Genomic DNA, 20,360 nt, shown 5'->3' with positions numbered 1-20,360 from the left:
GGGTGGCATGTTTTTAAATATATTTCCTTTTAAACTTCATCTCATATATTCATTTGTTTTATACTCTCAAAGTGTATATAAATTAGACCGTGTCTATGAAGTCACATTTACCTCTTGCCTCAGAGAGACACTTCTGGAAAAATACATTGTCCCTAAAGAATTGTTGCATTTATTTAAGAGAGCATGGTACCTTTTTTCTCCAGAATTCTATGATTAAAACACACTCTTTTTTTTTTTTTTTTTTTGAGACAAGTTCTCGTTCTCTCACCCAGGCTGGGGTGCAGTGGTGTGATCTTGGCTCACTGCAGCCTTGACCTCCCGGGCTCAGGTGATTCTCCCACCTTGGCCTCCCTAGTAACTGGGATCACAAGCTTGCACCACCACACCCGGCTACTTTTTGTAGTTTTTTGTAGAGATGGGGTTTTGCCATATTGCCTAGGCTTGTCTTGAACTACTGTGCTCAAGTGATTCACCCGCCTAGGCCTCCCAAAGTGCTGAGATTATAGACATGAGCCATTGAGCCTGGCCTAGGGACGAATAGTTTGGTTGGGATGACCCTAAAGCTTCTGGGAATCTCTTAGGAATTTGACACATTAGAGTTCTAATTCCTGGAGCAATGCAGAGACTCTGGATTCATTCTGGGCTGGGAAAACAGTTTACAAGAGCCACAAACATCCACAGATGTATGTAGCCCCTCCAAACGAAGTCTGGGATAAACAAGAAGAGGTCTTTAGGGAGATTTGGCTTTTTTAAAGTTTATTTTTCAAGCTATTCCTGACCGTTGATTGGGTTAAATTCAGATTGTCTGTCCATACCTCAGGAGGTTGAATGACTCCCAGGAGGACTACCTTTTAGTTTGGAAGATCTCCAAATGCTCAGGGACATTCAGATATGTCTCCTCAGGAGGTCAATAGGTTCTAAACTACCCTGGTGAAAAAAGGCAAAAACTTACTTGAAAGGCTTTGTGAAGGGTCTTTTAAGTGTAAAGTAGTCTTTAGACCATTTATTTTAATAATAATCTTTCTGCTTCCTTTTTGCCTGTCCTCTGCTTTGTTTTATGCTAAACAGACTTGCGAGTAGAGGGTTTGTTTAGAGTACCGGGTAATAGTGTCCGACAGCAGATTTTAAGGGATGCTCTCAATAATGGAACTGACATTGACTTGGAATCAGGGGAATTTCACTCAAATGATGTTGCCACTTTGCTGAAGATGTTTCTAGGAGAGTTGCCGGAGCCTCTGCTGACACATAAACACTTCAATGCACACCTCAAAATCGCTGGTGAGTATAGGAAGTAAGAAGGAGATGTAAATACATTTCTTTCAATTTAGTAAAGTTCCTAGGAAATTTCTGTTGCTTGTGACCCACAGAAATACTTCTATTAATATTGGTTAAGATTTCGTGATGTTGCTGGACTTCTCTGGGTACTCATAGGTATTGGCTAGTTAAGTTTAATTTTAATTGAATGGCTTTCTTGATAAATAAGCTTTGTATTGAGATAAGGAGCTGGTAGTAAGATGTCGTCTGAGTTTTATTTATTTTTGAATCTCTGATAGATCCTCGAGTAGTGTGTTGAACATTTTAGTTGGAGACATGATCTCACTCTGTCACTTAGGCTGGAGTGCAGTGGTGCAACCTTGGCTCACTGCAGCCTTGCTCTCCCGGGCTCAGGTGAGCCTCCCACCTCAGCCTCCCAAGTAGCTGGGACTATAGGTGTGCGGCACCACGCCTGGCAAATTTTTTTGTAATTTTTGTAGACATGGGGTTTCGCCATGTTGCCCAGACTCAAACTCCTGGGCCAAAGCCATCTGCCCACCTTGGCCTCCTGAAGTACTGGGATTATAGGCATGAGCCACTGTGCCCAACGCGTTTTAGTTGCTTAATAAATGTATGCTTTTCATTGGATTGATTCATATATTTCAGATGTTTATAGGTTCGGTATTTTTGCCTTGGTTTGGGGGTTTTGCTCAGTATTTCTATGCCTTGGTTGAGGACATCTCTACTCTTGGAAATTTTGTTTGTTTGTTTGTTTGTTTGTTTTGAGACTGAGTCTCGCTCTGTCACTAGGCTGGAGCGCAATGGTGCAATCTCGGCTCACTGCAACCTCCGCCTCCCGGGTTCAAGTGATTCTCCTGCCTCAGCCTCCCGAGTAGCTGGGGCTACAGTCACGCGCTACCACGCCTAGCTAATTTTTGTATTTTTAGTAGAGACGGGATTTCACCATGTTGGCCAGGCTGGTCTCGAACTTCTGATCTTGTGATTGGCCTACCTCGGCCTCCCAAAGTGCTGGGATTACAGACGTGAGCCACTGTGCCCAGCCAAGGAAATTTATTTTTTAAAAAAATTATTATTTGTTTTCTGAATAGAAACACATAGTTCAAAATTCAGATGATTCAAATAATATACAGTAAAAACCTTCTCTCCTACACTTGTTCCCCAACACCCAGTTCACCCAGTCCCCAACACCAGTAACACTGGTTAGTGTTACTGATTAAAAAAAAAATTTTTTTTTTTTTTTAAAGAAAGCCTGTTCCCCAGGCTGGTCTCAAACTCCTGGCTTCAAGTGATCCTCCCTCCTCAGTCTCCCAAAGTGCTAGGATTGCAGGCATGAGCCGCAGCCCCCAGACCAGTGTTACTGATTTCTAAAGTATCCTTCCAGAGATATTTTGTGTACTTCCAAACAAATACGTATATTCCTTTTCTCCTATTTTTATGTAATAGGTTACACACATGGTTCTGTGGTTTGCTTTTTTCACTTACTGTATCTTGGAGAGTGTTCCATTTTCAGCTCATAAATAGTTTCTTCATACTGCTTTATACCCATGTGGTAGGGAATTCATTCTTAAATTGCACGTCTGTTATGCTGCTATGGGCTCTAAGTGTTCACAGCATCAATATCCATTACTGCAGTTGCTTAGTTTCCTGCCCCTGAGTATTTTTCCTGTTTCTTCTAATTATATGGAAAAGAAATAGAAGATTTTTTTCCTTTTGAATAACTTTTACTACTTAAAGAAACAAGTGTTGAATTTTAAAAATCTAATATTAGGTTTTTTTAGCACTTTTAGTAGCAATCCAAATGATGCAATGAGTAAATACTACTAGAATGTTATACAATTTTACAGTTATTTTGGGGAGAAATAAAGATGTTAGACCTTTAAAAAAGATTTGGAAAATATTCTTTTTACAAGTGTTAACATGAAGGATGCTTGTTTTGTTTGCTTTCCAGTTCAGTTCATTCGTTTAGTGCAATATTTGAAATCCTCCCTTCCACTACCCTGTGACTGACTGTTCTTTGAGAACATACTGAGGCGTGGCACAGTTGTAGCCTTTCATATGCCTTGCTGATAACTGGAAATAATTTTTGTTTTCAGTTTCATATTAACAGGGAACATTTTCTAGAAATGTTACCTGCCCTTCCTAAACCTGGAATTATTGAGGTTAAACAGCTTAAATAACACACTGTAATCATTTTTACATCTATGTGAGTTGTACTCAAATGGTTATTAGTGTCCTTTGAAATTCTCATTATCCAGGGGACTGTTTTCATTGATAACCTTTTCAGTCTGTTAGGGAAGAACCAATAATTCTGACTCTATTGGGAGCTGCCTGTTATAAGGAGCAGCTTGTGAATAAGGACATTCATTCTCATTTTTCATTCTCATTTTTCTTTTAGCTGTAAAATATCTGAGTGGGGAAAAGTGGAGTGAGTAGCATTATCAAAGGCATGTGTGGATCTTTTTTTTTTTTTTTTTTTTAAATATAGAGATGGGGTTTCACCATGTTGCCCAGGCTGGTCTCGAACTCCTGGGCTCAAGTGATCTGCCCACCTTGCCCTCCCAAAGTGCTGGGGTTACAGGCATGTGCCACTGTGCCTGACTTGGATATGTGTTTATTTCTCTTGGGTATATACCGAGGAATGGAATTTCTTGGTCAAATGATAACTCTCATTTTTTGAGGAACTGCCAAAATGTTTTCTAAGTGGTTATATCATTTTATATTCCCACCAGCAATATAGGAGGGTTTAATTTTCTCTGCATCTTTGCCAACATTTTTTATTGTCAATCTGTTTGTAGTTATAGCCATTGTAGTGGATATGAAGTGGTATGTCATTGTGGTTTTGATTTATAGTTTTTTTTTTTTGTTTTATTTTTTCTTTTTTTTGAGATGGAGTCTTGCTCTGTCGCCCAGGCTGGAGTGCAGGGGCATGATCTCGGCTCACTGCAAGCTCCGCCTCCCAGGTTCATGCCATTCTCCTGCCTCTGCCTCCTGAGTAGCTGGGACTACAGGCGCCCACCACCATGCCGGGCAAATTTTTTTGTATTTTTAGTAGAGACGGGTTTCACTGTGTTAGCTGGGATGGTCTCGATCTCCTGACCTTGTGATCCGCCCGCCTCGGCCTCTCAAAGTGCTGGGATTACAGGTGTGAGCCACTGTGCCCGGCCTGATTTATAGTTTCTTGATGGCTAATGATACTGAGCATACAAAGCCTTCTTGGCCACTTGTATACCTTCTGAAGGAATGTCTATTCAAATCCTGTACACATTAAAAAAAATTTTGGCCGGGTGTTGTGGCTCACGCCTGTAATCCCAGCACTTTGGGAGGCTGAGGCAGGCGGATCACAAGGTCAGGAGATCAAGACCATCCTGACTAACACGATGAAACCCCGCCTGTACTAAAAATACAAAAAATTAGCCGGGCGTGGTGGCGGGCACCTGTAGTCCCAGCTACTCGGGAGGCTGAGGCAGGAGAATCGCTTGAACCTGGGAGGCGGAGGTTGCAATGAGCTGAGATTGTGTCACTGCACTCCAGCCTGGGTGACAGAGCGAGACTCTGTCTCAAACAAAACAAAACAAATCATGTTTTTTAATCTTTTTATTGTTGAATTGCATTGACATTATTTTGTTATTATGTTTTGCTGTAATCTTTGAATTGTGTTTCTGCCTCAATCTTTTTTCCCTCTTTCTTTGATGGGAGTTGAGGGGAGGATAATGGTGATAGCACTGATTTTTCTTGCTGATATTTTCTCCCCACTTTGCAAATTCTCTTTTGTCCTCAAGATTTGATGCAGTTTGATGATAAAGGAAACAAGACCAATATACCAGACAAGGACCGGCAAATTGAGGCTCTCCAGTTGCTCTTCCTCATTCTCCCTCCTCCTAATCGTAATTTGCTGAAGTTATTGCTTGATCTCCTATACCAGACAGCAAAGAAACAAGACAAGAACAAGATGTCAGCCTATAACCTTGCCCTTATGTTTGCACCCCATGTCCTGTGGCCAAAAAATGTGAGTGTTGACGGGAAGAGTAAAGATTGCTTGGTTTTCTTGGGCTGGGCCTCATTCTATGGCTGTACATTGGTGAGATTATCAGGGGTCCAAGGTCTAGCCTTCAGCTTTATGAGGTTGGGAACTTACTTTGTTAGTTCATTGAAGAGTCATCAGACCTGAGAGGGCCAATTCCTGCTAACCTCACTTATAAATCAATCTCTGGTAAACCTACATGGCACTGTATTAGTGGAAACTCTTAGTGGGAAATTATAACTACTGAATAAACTAGAATACTCATTTTGGCTGTTCATTGTGGAATCCTTAACAGGAAAGGCTTCTTGGGAAATCAAATTAGTTTCTGAAGATCAAATATTATAAAATTAGAATAGAGCTGTGTGATCTTATGGGATAATATCACCAAGCTTATGGATTTATAGATGAGATGACACTTGGAGCAATCCTGCCTTGTCCTGACTTTTCTATTTCCTGTAGATATGTAGTCTCCTTGGATAAAGCTGAACTTGCTTCTTCTTATGGAGACCATGGTCTTCTCAGTGACTTACAAGAGAAATAAACTCACTCTTTTTTTTTTTTTAAATGCCTGAGGGATAAAAACACAGAGAAATAAATTCTCTGAAGTCTTTTTTTCTGTTTTTTCTGAGACAGGGTCTCGTTTTGTTGCCCACGCTGGAGGAGAGTAACACAATCACTGCTCACTGTAGCCTCATCTAAAGTCTTTTAAACAACTTGTTGACCTGGAGGTACATAGCTCATATTCCTGCCCACTTATAATATGGTTTTACTGTGTGATGGAGTTGTGAGCCAGGATGGGTGGGTTGGAAGCCACACACCAGCGATGTTACCTATGTCTTTTACCTTTTTTTTTGAGACAGAGTCTTGCTCTGTTGCCTAGGCTGGAGAGCAGTGGTGCAATCTCAGCTCAGTGCAATCTCTGCCTCCCAGGTTCAAGCAATTCTCCTGCTTCAGCCTCCTGAGCAGCTGGGACTACAGGCGTGAGCCACTATTCCTGGCTAATATTTATATTTTTGTATTTTTAGTAGAGATGGGGTTTTGCCATGTTGGCCAGGCGGGTCTCGAACTGCTGACCTCAGGTGATCCACCCGCTGCTGCCTCTCGAAGTGCTGGGATTACAGGTGTGAGCCACCGCGCCTGGCCTTTTACCTTTCATTTTTTAAACAGCTGTCTACAAGCCATTTTTTGTTTGTTTAGTCTTTTACCTTTTCTATGTGTAGGCTTTTCCTCTGTAAACTGGGCATAATACAGTAAGTCCTCAACCTATTAACATCGTTCATAGGTTCTTGGAAACTGAAACTTTAATCAAAATAATCTGTAACAAAACAAATTATTTTTCTCATCAATGTTATAATGAAAAGATGTTGAAGAAAATGATGTTATTCGAGGACCTGCTGTATGTCAGTTCACTTAACGTCATAGTTTCCAAGAACCTATTGATGCCTTAAGTGAGGACTTACTGTAATAGCTTTACTACATACCCCACAAGGCTGTTGGGAAGATAATAGAAATAGGTTATAGTAATTTATAAAAATTTTTTGAGATTATAAGTAATGAGAAAAGGAAGGTAAAGGAGAGAGATTGTGTGAAACATTTTACTTAAAAAATAACTAGTGAAAAAATAATAAAGTTCTGGGTCAGGAAGAGCCTCTGGGGGTGAGTAGGGGGAGCAGAAGACACATCAACATTTGTCCATATTAAGGAGATCAAGCCTTATAATGAAGGAATTTTAGAACCAGCTAACCAAGACTATAGAAAAGCAGTGAGCAAACTGTGGTTATAAAAAGAAGTGGTGACTTACGCCTGTAATCACAGCACTTTGGGAGGCTGAGGTAGGAGGACTGCTTGAGGACAGGAGGTTGAGACCAGCCTGGGCAACACAGTGAGACCTTGAGACCTTGAGACCTTGAGACCTTGTCTCTACAAAAGGAAAAGAAAAATAAGCTGGACGTGGTGGCACATGCCTATACTCCTAGCTACTTGGGAGGCTGAGGTGGGAGGATCGCTTGAGCCAAGGAGTTTGCAGCTGCAGTGAGTTATGATTGCACCACTGTACTCCAATCTGGGTAACGAAGCGAGACCCTATCTCTAAAAAAAAAAAAAAAAAAAAAAAAAAAGTATTTAAAAGCAAACAGATAAAGTAACAAAGATACATGTTGAAAATGAGGGCTTTGGGATAGTAGAGTTACTGAATTACTTTAAAAAGACAGGAGAAACAAGGGAAGGGAGTCAGTGACAATTTTGCTGTGTTTTTTGTTTGTTTGTTTGTTTGTTTTTTTGAGACAGAGTCTTGCTTTGTCGCCCAGGCTGGAGTGCAGTGGTGTGATCTCGGCTCACTGCAAGCTCTGCCTCCCGGGTTCACGCCATTCTCCTGCCTCAGCCTCCCGAGTAGCTGGGACTACAGGCGCCCGCCACCACGCCCGGCTAATTTTTTGTGTTTTTGGTAGAGACGGTGTTTCACTGTGTTAGCCAGGATGATCTCGATCTCCTGACCTCGTGATCTGCCCGCCTTGGCCTCCCAAAGTGCTGGGATTACAGGCATGACCCACCGCGCCCGGTAATTTTACTGTGTTTTTAAGAAACAGGTGTCACCTTTGGTATCAGTAGTGACCATTCTTTTTTGTCTTTGGAGAAACTAGTTTTCTAAAGAGGCAGTGGTGTCCTTGATAGCTGGAACAGATTCTGTTTTTTCTGCCCATTTTGAATCCTAGACTAGATTTTCCTTGCCAATTTTGTTTACATGTCTAATTTTCAAGCAGAATTAGGAAATGAAAATGGTTTTCAAGGATTTCCTCGTCACTTCAGGGACACATTGTTTTTCTAGATTATGTCATATCCTGATGAACCAAAAAGTCTTCCCAGAATTAAACATTGTATTAGAGGCACCTAGGCTAGGGATAGAAACTTCATACATTTGAAAGAACAGGCTTATTGGTAAGTACTACTTTCTAGCTCTTAATGTCCATTGTTTGGTTTCTTTTCCTCTGAATAGGTCACTGCAAATGACCTTCAGGAGAATATCACAAAGTTAAACAGTGGGATGGCTTTTATGATTAAACACTCCCAGAAACTTTTTAAGGTAGGTAAGGGATAGCATTTGGCTGGTAACAGGACAAAGAAAATGGAGCAAGGTGGGATCCTAAGTGGGGCTATAAAGATAACTAAACGAGAAAAAGGTCCTGAATGGGATTGCAAACCAGAATGGACAGTGGCAAAACCCAGGGGGTAACAACCACTATGGTGGAAAGGAGTAGGAATAGGAGGCTGAGTAGGGCTGGGTCCTCTGGGTAACTGACTCCACCCTCTGAGCCATTCTTCCTTTTTCACAAAGGCAGCACACGTGGCAGCTGGGTAGTTTTATCCTGCCTGCTTACTGCCAGTAGAGTTTTGGGGGTCTGCCAGTAGAATTTTGGGGGTCATTTTGTACTCTTTGGCCCTTTCAATCCAAACAGGCTGTGTTTCTGCTGACATGATTTTCTAAGAACTTTGTAGGTCTTCTGTGGATTTCATTGGGATTCATTCTATTAGACAAAGTCCACATATACAAATCTTTTGAAGATAAATCTTTCCCTACCTTGGTCACCTGCTGAGAAACCTAAGGGACAGTACCTTTAAGCTTCCTAAAGGCTTTCTGGTTTAATTGAGAGGATCTGTGAGGTACACTCTTACTCTCTTGAAAGGGCCCTTTGTATGATTGAATACTCTGACCTTTTGATGTTTCTAAGGTTTTAGCAAAAGGTAGCACAGTCACATCCTTGACCTTTTCTTTAGTGTATACTTCCTTGATAGTGAATCTCTTAATTTTAGCATCTTTTTTTTTTCAGACAAGGTCTCACTCTTTCGCCCAGGCTGGAGTGCATTGGTACAGTCTTGGCTCACTGCAGCCTCAACCTTCTGGGATCAAGTGATGCTCCCGCCTCAGCCTCCCCAGTAGCTGGGACCACAGGCATACACTGCCACGCCTGGCTGATTTTTGTATTTTTTTGTAGAGACAGGGTTTCAACGTGTTGCCCAGGCTGGTCTTGAACTCCTGGGTTCATTCCTTCTGCCACAGCCTCCCAAAGTGCTGGGATTACAGGCGTGTGCCAATTTTAGCATCTTTTGCCATCTGGAGAGGCTGAAAGTTTCCAAGATCATCCAGTTCTGGTTTCTTTTTTTCTTGCAGTAAAATGCTTATAAAATTTGCCATCTTAACCATTTTTAAGCGTACAGTTCTGTGGCATTAAGTACATTCACGTTGTTGTGTAGCCATCATCGCCATCCATTTCCAGAACTCTTCATCTTGCAAAATTGAAACTCTGTACCCATTAAACAGTAACTCCGTAAAACCCTCCTCCCATCCTTGGCAACCACCATTCTACCTTCCATCTCTATGAATTTGACTACTCTGAGTACCTCATGTAAGTGGACTCATATGGTATTTGTCTTTCTGTGACTGCCTTATTTATACTTAGCATAGTGTGCTCAAGGTTCATCCACACAGTAGCATGTGACAGGATTTCCTTCCTTTTTAAGGGTGCGTAGTATTCCACTGTGTGTATATACCACATTTTGCTTATCTGTTCATCAGTTGATGGACATCCCTTTATATTCCAGATATCATACTTTATCAGCTAGATGGACAAATATTTTCTCCTATTCTGTGGGTTGCCTTTTTACTTTGTTGATAGTGTGTTTTGATGTGCAAATTTAAAAATTTTATGAAGTCTAATTTGTCAATTTTTTCTCTTGTTGTCTGTGCCTTTGGTGTCATATCCAAGAAATCACTGCCACATCCATTGTCATGAAGCTTTTGCCTTATGTTTTCTTCTAAAAGTTTTTATAGTTTTAGGTCTTATGTTTATATCTTTGACCCATTTTGAGTTAAGTTTTGTTTCTGGTGTTAGGTAAGGGTCCAACCTCATTCTTTTGCATGTGGTTTCATGGTTTTCCCAGCACCATTTTTTGAAGAAACTGTCCTTTCTCCATTGGTCTTGGTCCTCTTATTGAAAAGCATTTGAATATATATGTAAGAGTTTATTTCTGGCTTTCTAGTCTATTCCATTGGTCTACTTATCTGACTTTATACCAGTACCATGGTGGTGTGATTAGTAAATGTTGTAAAGGTGTTGTGGTAAATTTTGAAATCAGGAAGCTCGAGTCCTCCAGGTTGGTTCTTCATTTTTAACATTGTTTTGGCTGTTGAAGATGCCTTGAGATTCCGTATGAATTTTAGGATGCATTTTCTATCTTTGCTGGAAAAAACCTCATTGGTATTTTGATGTTTCTAAGGTTGATAGGGATTGTATTGAATCTGTAGATTGCCTCGAGTAGTATTGACATCTTAGCAATCTTATCCAATAATATGAAAATGGGATACTTTTCCATTTATTTATGTTTTCTCTAATTCCTTTCAGTAGTATTTTATAGTTTTCATTATACAGTAGTTCCCTCTTATCCATGGGAGATATGTTCCAAAGCCCCGAGTACATGCCTGAAACTGTGGCTAGTACCAAACCCTATATGTATACTATGCACGAATTTCTTTTTTCTTCTTCACAGTTTCACAGATAGATTTTTTCTTATAGTGGATCTTAGCAACCTCAGCATATGATTTTTTGGTAAACTTTTTATTGACACATAATATTTGTACATATTTATGGGGTACATATGATATTTTGTTACTTGGATTGAATGTGCAATGATCAAGTCAGGGTATGTAGAGTATCCATCACATTGAATAGTTGTCATTTCTATGTGTTGGGGACATTTCAAGTCCCCTCTTCTAGTTATTTTGAAATATACCATACGTTGTTGTTAACTACAGTCATGCTGCTTTGCTATTAAGTGTTAGAACATATTTCTTCTATCTCACTACATGTTTGTACCTATTGACCAACCGCTCTTTACTCTCACCCCTAACACCTATCCCAGCATCTGGTAACTATTCTACTCCCTACCTCCATGAGATCAATCTTTTTTTCTTTTCTTTTCTTTTTCTCCCTCACCATGAGATGCACTTTTTTTTTTTTTTTTTTGAGATAGAGTTTTCACTCTGGTTACCCGTGCTGAAGTGCAGTGGTGCAATCTCAGCTCACTGCAGCCTCCGTCTCCTGGGTTCAAGCGATTCTCCTGCCTCAGCCTCTCGAGTAGCTGGGATTACAGGCACGCACCACTACACTGGACTAATTTTTGTATTTTTGGTAGAAACAGGTTTTCACCATATTGGCCAGGGTGGTCTCTAACTCCTGACCGCCCGCCTCGGCCTCCCAAAGTGCTGGGATTACAGGTGTGAGCCACCGCAGCCAACCTGAGATCCACTTTTTAGGTCCTACATATGAGTGAGAACATGTGATATCTGTCTTTCTGTGCCTGGTTAATTTCACTTAATAGCCTCCAGTTCCATCCATGTTGCTGCAAATTGACAGGATTTCATTCTTTTTTTATGGCGGAATAGTATTCCATTGTGTATATACGCCACATTTTCTTTATCATTCATCCATTGATGGGCACTTACGTTGATTACATATCTTTGCTATTGTGAATAGTGCTGCAATAAACATGGGGATGCAGATATTCCTTTGAAAACTGATTTTCTTCCCTTTGAATACATACCCAGTAGTGGGATTGATGTATTATATGGTAGTTCTATTTTTAGTTTTTTGAGAAATCTTCATACTGCTTTCCATAATGGCTATACTAATTTGCATTCCCACCAACAGTGTATAAGAGTTCCCTTTTCTTCACATCCTCATCAGCATCTGTTATTTTTTATTTTTATTTATTTATTTTTTTGAGATGGAGTCTCACTCTGTCACCAGGCTGGAGTGCAGTGGCGCGATCTCAGTTCACTGCAAGCTCTGCCTCCCAGGTTCACGCCATTCTCCTGCCTCAGCCTCCCGAGTAGCTGGGGCTACAGGCACCTGCCACCACGCCTGGCTAATTTTTTTTGTATTTTTAGTAGAGACGGGGTTTCACCATGTTAGCCAGGATGGTCTCGATCTCCTGACCTCATGATCCGCCCACCTCAGCCTCCCAAAGTGCTGGGATTACAGGCGTGAGCCACCGCGCCCGGGCTATTTTTTTTTTTTTTTTTTAGACAGTCTCATTCTGTCACCCAGGCTGGAGTGTGGTGGCGTGATCACAGCTCACTGCGCTCAAGTGATACTCCTACTTCAGCCTCCTGGTTACCTGGGACCACAGGCGCATGCCACCATACCTGGCTAGTTTTTAATTTTTTGTAGAGTTGAGGTCTTGCTATGTTCCTGCTTTATCAGTTTTCCTAAAATTCTTCTTAACTATTACTAGTTCTGTCCTCTACTGTTATCAGTCCATCTCTTTCAGTCTGGTTTAACTCTTCCCAACACCACATCTTTTCCTAGAGATTTACAACGTATATACAGTTAAGGCCAATTTCCAGTACTTGAGCAGTCCTTCTGTTGTTTCTCTATGAATTGTAAAATTCTTGTTTCTCTATAAATTTCTTGTTGTCTATGAATTGTAAAATACTTAAGAACTCAGACTTTCATGTAAGCCTATTTGTCTAAGCCTGGTGCCCTTTCTGGATATTTTTTCAGCTCATAGCATCTTTGGGGATGGTGGTTTTTGTTGTTTCTTTCCTTTTCTTTCCCTCTCTCTCTCTCTCTCCCTCCCTCCCTCCCTCCCTCCCTTCCTTCCTTCCTTCCTCCCTTCCCTTTTTCTTCTCTTCCCTCCCCTCCCCTCTCTTCCCCTCCCCCTCCTCTTTTTTCGTCCTGTCCGTCCATCCGTCCTTCCTTCCTCCCTCCCTCCCTCTCTTCCCTTTTCCCTTTCCTTTCTTTCCCTTTGCTACCCCTTCACTTCCCCCTCTCCTTCCCTTCCCCTTCCTTTCCCTTTCCCTTCCCCTTCCCTTCCCCTCCCCTTCCCTTCCCCTCTCCTTTCCCTTCCTTTTCCCTTCCCCTTCCCTTCCCCTTCCCCTTCCCTTTCCCTTTCCCTTTCCCTTCCCTTTCCCTTCCCTTCCCCTTCCCTTCCCTTTCCCTTCCCCTTCCTTTCTTCCCTTTCCCTTCCCCTTCCCCTTCCTTTTCCCTTCCCCTTCCCTTCTCCTTCCTTTTCCCATTCCCTTCCCTTCCCTTCCTTTTCCCCTTCCCTTCCCCTTCCCTTCCCCTTCCCTTCCCCTTCCCTTCCCCTTCCCTTCCCCTTCCCTTCCCCTTCCCTTCCCCTTCCCTTCCCCTTCCCTTCCCCTTCCCTTCCTTTTCCCCTTCCCTTTTCCCCTTTCCTTCCCTTCCCTTCCCCTTCCTTTCCTTTTCCCCTTCCCTTCCCCTTCCCTTCCCCTTCCCTTCCCCTTCCCCTTTTCCCCTTCCCTTCCCCTTCCCTTCCCCTTCCCTTCCCCTTTTCCCCTTCCCTTCCCCTTCCCTTCTCCTTCCCTTCCCCTTCCCTTTCCTTCCCCTTCCCTTCCCCTCCCCATCCCTTCCTTTCCCCTTCCCCTTCCCTTCCCCTCCCCTTCCCCTCCTCTTCTCCTTCCTTTTCCCTTCCCCTTCATCTTCCCCTTCCCTTCCCCTTCCCTTCCCCTTCCACTCCCCTTCCCCTCCCCCTTCTTTCCTTTCCCCTTCCCTTCCCCTCCCCTTCCCCTCTTCTTCTCCTTCCTTTTCTCTTCCCCTTCCCCTTCCCTTCTCCTTCCCTTCCCCTTCCTTTCCCTTCCCTTCCCCTTCCCTTCCCTTCCCCTTTCCTTTCCCTCCCCCTTCCTTTCCCTTCCCCTTCCTTTCCCTTTCCCCTTCCCCTCCCCCTTCCCTTTCCCTTCCCTTCCCCTTCCCCTTCCTTTCCATTCCCCTTCTCCTTCCTTCCACTTCCCCTTCCCTTCCCCCCCTTCCTTTCCCCTTCCCCTTCCCTTCCCCTCCCCTTCCCCTCCCCTTCCCCTCTTCTCCTTCCTTTTCCCTTCCCCTTCCCTTCCCCTTCCCTTCCCTTTCCCCTTCCCTTCCCTTTCCCCTTCCCTTCCCCTTCCCTTCCCCTTCCCTTCCCCTTCCCTTCCCCTCCCCCTTCCTTCCTTTCCCCTTGCCTTCCCCTCCCCTTCCCCTCCTCTTCTCCTTCCTTTTCCCTTCCCCTTCCCCTTCTCCTCCCCTTCCCCTTCCCTTCCCCTTCCTTTCCCTTCCTTTCCCCTTCCCTTCCATTCCCCTTTCCTTTCCCTTCCCCTTCCTTTCCCTTTCCCCTTCCCCTCCCCCTTCCCTTTCCCTTCCCTTCCCCTTCCTTTCCATTCCCCTTCCTTCCCCTTCCCCTTCCTTTCCATTCCCCTTCCTTCCCCTTCCCCTTCCTTCCCCTTCCCTTCCCCTTCCCTTCCCCACCCCCTCCCTCTCCCTTCTTTTCCCCTTCCCCTTCCCCTCCCCTTCCCCTCCTCTTCCCCTCCTCTTCTCCTTCCTTTTCCCTTTCCCTTCATCTTCCCCTTCCTTTCCCCTTCCCTTCCTTTTCCCCTTCCCTTCCTTTTTCCCTTCCCTTCCCCTTCCCTTCTCCTTCCCTTCCCCTTCCCTTCTCCTTCCCTCCCCCTTCCTTCCTTCCCCCTTCCCTTCCCCTCCCCTTCCCCTCCTCTTCTCCTTCCTTTTCCCTTCCCCTTCCCCGTCTCCTCCCCTTCCCCTTCCCTTCCCCTTCCTTTCCCTTCCCTTCCCCTTCCCTTCCATTCCCCTTCCCTTCCCCTTTCCTTTCCCTCCCCCTTCCTTTCCCTTTCCCCTTCCCTTCCCCTTCCCTTCCTTTTCCCCTTCCCTTCCTTTTTCCCTTCCCTTCCCCTTCCCTTCCCCTTCCCTTCCCCTTCCATTCCCCTTCCATTCCCCTTCCCCTTCCCTTTCCCCTTCCCTTCCTTTCCCTTTCCCTTCCGCTTCCCCTTCCCTTCCCCTTGCCTTTCCCCTTCTCTTCCCTTCCCTTCTCCTTTCTCTTCCCCTTCCCCTTCCTTTTCCCCTTCCCCTTTCCCTTCCTTCCTTCTTTATTTTCTTTCATTTGACAGGGTCTCACTCTGCCCCCCAGGCTGGAGTGCAGTAGTGCTATCTGCTCACTGCAGCTTTGACTTCCCAGGCTCAAGCGATCCTCCCACCTCAGCTTCCCAAGTAGCTGGGACAGGTGCATGCCACCATGCCTGGCTAATTTTTCTATTATTTCTGGTGACAGGGTACTACCATGTTGCCCAGGCTGGTGTTGAACTCCTGGGCTCAAGCATTTCTCCTGCCTTGGCCTCCCAAAGTGTTGGGATTACAGGCATGAGCCACCGCTCTTGGCCTTCTTTCTTTTTTTTAAATGAAATAGAATAGATATAATATATTCTTGTTTGGAGAAAACTTCTGTTGGTCTTAAGCTCCGTTTTATAGTTTTTCAATTTAGAAATTAAACTGGCTGGGCGTGGTGGCTCACTCCTCTAATCCCAGCACTTTGGGAGGCCAAGGCAGGTGGATCACCTGAGGTCAGGAATTCAAGACCAGCCTAGTCAACATGGTGAAACCCCATCTCTACTACAAAAATTAGCCGGGCGTGGTGGCGGGCGCCTGTAGTCTCAGCTACTTGGAGGCTGAGGCAGGAGAATCACTTGAACCCGGGAGGCAAAGGTTGTGGTGAGCCAACATTGCGCCATTACACTCCAGCCTGGCGACAGAGCGAGACTTCATCTCAAAAAAAAAAGAAAAAGAAATTAAACTATACATATCATGTTTTTGTCATGAGACTCTTTGAAAACCTTTATTTTGAAAAATTTCAAATATAGAGAAAAGTTAAAAGAGTAAAACAGTGAATACTCATATATAACTCTCCCCCAGTGTCAACAAATGTTATCATTTTGCCATATTAGCTTTATCTCTCTCTCTATATGTTCATACACTTTTTTGGCTGAATCACTAAAAGTAGTTGCAGACACCATGATACTTCATTCCTAAGTACTTATGTATGCATCTCCCAATAATAAAAATATTCTCTTAAGAATCACACTACTGGCCGGGTGCGGTGGCTCACGCCTGTAATCCCAGCACTTTGGGAGGCTGAGGCGGGCGGATCATGAGGTCAGGAGATCGAGACCATCCTGGCTAACACGGTGAAACCCCGTCTCTACTAAAAATACAAAAAATTAGCCAGGCGCGGTGGCAGGCGCCTGTGTAGTCCCAGCTACTCGAGAGGCTGAGGCAGGAGAATGGCGTGAACCCGGGAGGTGGAGCTTTCAGTGAGCTGAGATTACGCCACTGCACTCCAGCCTGGGCGACAGAGCCAGACTCCGTCTCAAAAAAAAAAAAAAAAAAAAAAGAATCACACTACTATTATCACATCTAAGAAACTAAAAAGAATTTCTTATCAACTAGCTTTCAGTACATATTCAAATTCCCCAGCTGTCCTAAGAATGTATTTCATGCTTTTTTTCAATATAGGCCAATCAAAGCTTCTGTACTGGTTTTAATTGTTATGACACTTTTAATCTACACACTCATGCTTTTTCTTCATGTCATTTATTGAAGCATCAAGTTAACTGTGTTGTAGAATGTCTCACATTCTAAGTTTGTCTTATTGTTTTCTCAAGTTATTTAACTTGTTCCTCTATCACCTTCCATGTAGTTCCTGTAAAGTAGAAGCTAGGTCTACAGTCTTAATCAGATTCAGATTAAGCATTTTTGGCAAAGATACTTCACAGGTGATGTTTGTGTGCGTCACATTGCCTCACGTGAGGAGACACAGATTGTTTGATTTTCTCTCTTCATGATGTTAATTTTGCTAACTGCCAGATCTTTCAGTTACAAAGGTAAATTTTTTTCCCCTTTGCAGTTAGTAAATAACCTGTAGAGTGATTACCTAATAATGGTTTTAGCATCCGTTGATAATCCTGCTAGAATCTATTGGGTATTAAAAATAAAGATTTTCTAATTTTGTCATTTAGCCTTTATAAGCTGACTTTCTTCTTTGGAGAATAGCTTTTCTTTGTCTCATTCTCTCTCCCTTTAAAAATGAATATTAATATAAACTCATGGATTTTTATTTTTCCAAAGTGTTAGTCAGTTTTACTTATAATGTTGATACTCTACTGGGCAATGTGGCAAAACCCCATCTCTATGAAAAATACAAAAAATTAGCCGGGCGTGATGGCACACTCCTGTGGTCCCAGCTACTCAGAGGCTATGGTGGTAGGATGGCTTGAGCCCAGGAGGTGGAGGTTGCACTGAGCCGAGATTATGCCACTGCACTCCAGCCTGGGTGACAGAGTGAGACCCTGTCACAAACAAACAAACAAACAAACAAAATTGATATTTAAATTATCCCAGATTTGGCCAGTGATAGCCCTTGTTAACCGGCTTCTACATCTTTTTGACAGGACTGTATTGTCTTTGAGTGTTTCCTTTCTGGTATAAAATGTTCCCAGCTCACTTTGTACTTGCGCTGGCCTAGATCGGAGTAATTATTTCTCCAGGGAACCTTGGCTTCTGAGTGATACTAGGTATATTCATTGTTTCTGGTGTGTCATTGCTTCTAGGCTGCTTGAGGGCAAAGAAATAGATTAAAACATTTTTTAAAAGCAATTGTAAATTCATATTAATACCACCAATTCAGATTTAATACTACGCAACTTTTTCTTGGCTTCTTTTATTTTGTATTTGTATTTCTTTTTTTCTTATATTACAAATTTCAGATTTTTTTTATCTTGTTTTGGAGATTTGCCCTCTGTCACCCAGGCTGGAGTGCAGTAGCACGATCTGGGCTCACAGCAGCCTCTGCCTCCTGGGACCAGTTGATCCTCCCACCTCAGCCTCTCGAGTAGCTGGGTCTACAGGTGAGCGCCACCACACCCGGCTAATTTTTGTATTTTTTGTAGAGATGGGTCTCACCATGTTGCCCAGGCTGGTCTCAAACTCCTGGGCTCAAGTGATCTACCCGCTTTGGCCTCCCAAAGGTGGGGTGAAACCCCGTCTCTACAAAAGTACAAAAATTAGCCGGGCATGATGGTGGGTGCCTGTAATCCCAGCTACTTGGGAGGCTGAGGCGGAAGAATCACTTGAACCTGGGAGGCGGAGGTTGCAGTGAGCCGAGATCATGCCATTGCACTCCAACCTGGGCGAGAGAGTGAGACTCCGTCTCAAAAAAAAAAAAAAAAAAAAAAAGTCAAAACCACATTAAAAGATATACTTAGAGAAATCTCAATCCTTTTTAATTATTTTCATTGTTTTCTGGGTTATCCTGTTAGTGTTTCTTTTTATAAAAACAAGTAAATGTACATTTGTGTGTATATTCCTATTTCCTGTTTTTTTCTTACACAAATATACATTTACTTCACTTTTCTCACTCAACAGTAGATCCTAGAAATCCTTCCATATCAATTCATTAAGTGTTTCTTCCTTCTCTCCGTCCTTTCTTTTTCTCTCCCTCCCTTCCTTTCCTTTCTTTCCCTCTGTTCCTTCCTTTCTTTCCCTCCCTGCCTCCTCTCCCTTCCTTTCTTCATAGTACTGTATTGTATGGATGTATGAAAGTTGATTCAACCAGTTCTCTATTAAAGAACATTTGGGTTGTATCCAATTTTTTGATTAATCTTATACAAGTGTGTTTTGCATTTCTGAAGTTACATACTCGGATATGTTACCAGTAGTGAGATTTCTGGGTAAAAGGGTAAGTGCAAATGTAATTTTATTAGATGTTACAAACCCAGTTTTCCTCTATGGTAGTTGTATTATTTTGCACATCTACTAAGACAGTATCAGGGTAGTTGTCACAGGATTCTAGTCCATAGTAATTCTAAATGGTATTTCTTTCTTTCTTTTTTGAGACAGGGTCTTGCTCTGTTGCCTAGGCTGGAGTGCAGTGGTATGAACATGGCTCACTGCAGCCTTGAACTTCTGGGCTCAAGTGATTCTCCCCCTTAGCCTTCTGAGTAGCTGGGACCACAGGCATGCACCACCATGCCCGGCTAATTTTTTTGTAATTTTTTTTTTTTGAGACGGAGTTTCGCTCTTGTTGCCCAGGCTGGAGTGCAATGGTGCGATCTTGGCACACTGCAACCTCTGTCTCCTGGGTTCAAGCGATTCTCCTGCCTCAGTCTCCTGAGTACCTGGGATTACAGGCATACGCCACCACACCCGGCTAATTTTGTATTTTTAGTAGAGATGGGGTTTCACCATGTTGGTCAGGCTGGTCTCGAACTCCTGACTTCAGGTGATCCACCCACCTTGGCCTCCCATAGTGCTGGAATTACAGGCATGAGCCACCGTGCTGGCCATTTTTTAGTAATTTTTTGTAGAGTTGGGGGTCTCCCTGTGTTGCCCAGGCTGGTCTCAAACTCCTGGGGTGAAGCCATCCTCCTGCTTCTGCCTCCCAAAGTGCTGAGATTACAGACGTTAAATGATATTTTCTACACTGTGATTTTAAAATGTGATCTGGAGACCACTTATAATTTGTAAGGATTTGAGGGGGTGGTTTTTGTCAGATAGAAACATTCCCACAAATGTCTATGTTTTTGTCTTTGGCTTATTTGAGTATATACATGCCATGTTTGATTTTTAAAGTGGCAACAACTACATTGGTGTCCTCTCACAGTTTTTCCATCAGATTTGTTGAGGTATCTATTTGGTGGCAAGAGAAAGGAAGCTATGGAGGGGCTATGAATTTTGAGGATCTTTGGCTTTTTTAAAGTAATCTGCTGGTCAAATGATTTTGAGAACCACTGTCCTTGCGGCCTGAAAGAATGTTATATTCTACTAATCACTGGGTTTTGGTTTTCTTTTATGTCCTGCCCAGGCTCCTGCTTACATTCGGGAGTGTGCGAGGTTGCACTATTTGGGATCCAGAACTCAGGCATCAAAGGTAAGAATAGGAATCTGCTCTTAACCCAAACAAGGAGAGCATTAAGATATGTGGAGTTTTAAAACAAAGTATGAAGTCAAAGTAAAAGCATGGAAAATAATAAGTTTTAGTATTATAGCTCAAAATTACTTAGTCATTTTGCCATAATGAAGAAGACTAAGAAGTAAGTTATGTATTAGAATACAAATGCTCCACATGTGAGGTATGGTAACTCAGGCCTGTAATCTCAGTGACTCTGGAGGCTGAGATGGGAGAATTCAAGTCTACAGTGAGCTGATTGTGCCACTGCATTCCAGCCTGGGTAACACAGCGA

The 20,360-nt window shown here is 43.0% G+C and overlaps 1 protein-coding gene across 13 annotated transcripts in view; it reads left to right on the top strand.

Moving 5' to 3' along the window:
* ARHGAP19 (Rho GTPase activating protein 19) overlaps window positions 1-20,360 on the top strand; it is a 72,324-nt gene that overhangs the window by 28,216 nt on the left and 23,748 nt on the right. For 9 of the 13 annotated variants that reach the window (XM_063780945.1, XM_063780944.1, XM_001161248.6 and 6 more), the window contains 4 exons: window positions 1,069-1,278; window positions 5,055-5,281; window positions 8,289-8,375; window positions 19,982-20,047. In XM_063780945.1, coding sequence (XP_063637015.1) covers window positions 1,069-1,278; window positions 5,055-5,281; window positions 8,289-8,375; window positions 19,982-20,047 — 590 coding nt within the window. The remainder of the gene's footprint in view (window positions 1-1,068; window positions 1,279-5,054; window positions 5,282-8,288; window positions 8,376-19,981; window positions 20,048-20,360) is intronic. The other 4 variants (XM_063780946.1, XM_001161035.6, XM_016919027.4 and 1 more) reach the window with 1 other exon arrangement.

Source organism: Pan troglodytes, chromosome 8 (genome assembly GCF_028858775.2).
Source record: "Pan troglodytes isolate AG18354 chromosome 8, NHGRI_mPanTro3-v2.0_pri, whole genome shotgun sequence".
NCBI classification, from domain to species: domain Eukaryota; kingdom Metazoa; phylum Chordata; class Mammalia; order Primates; family Hominidae; genus Pan; species Pan troglodytes.
Note: the sequence above shows the minus strand (reverse complement) of the source record. Positions and strands in the feature narration are given on the sequence as shown.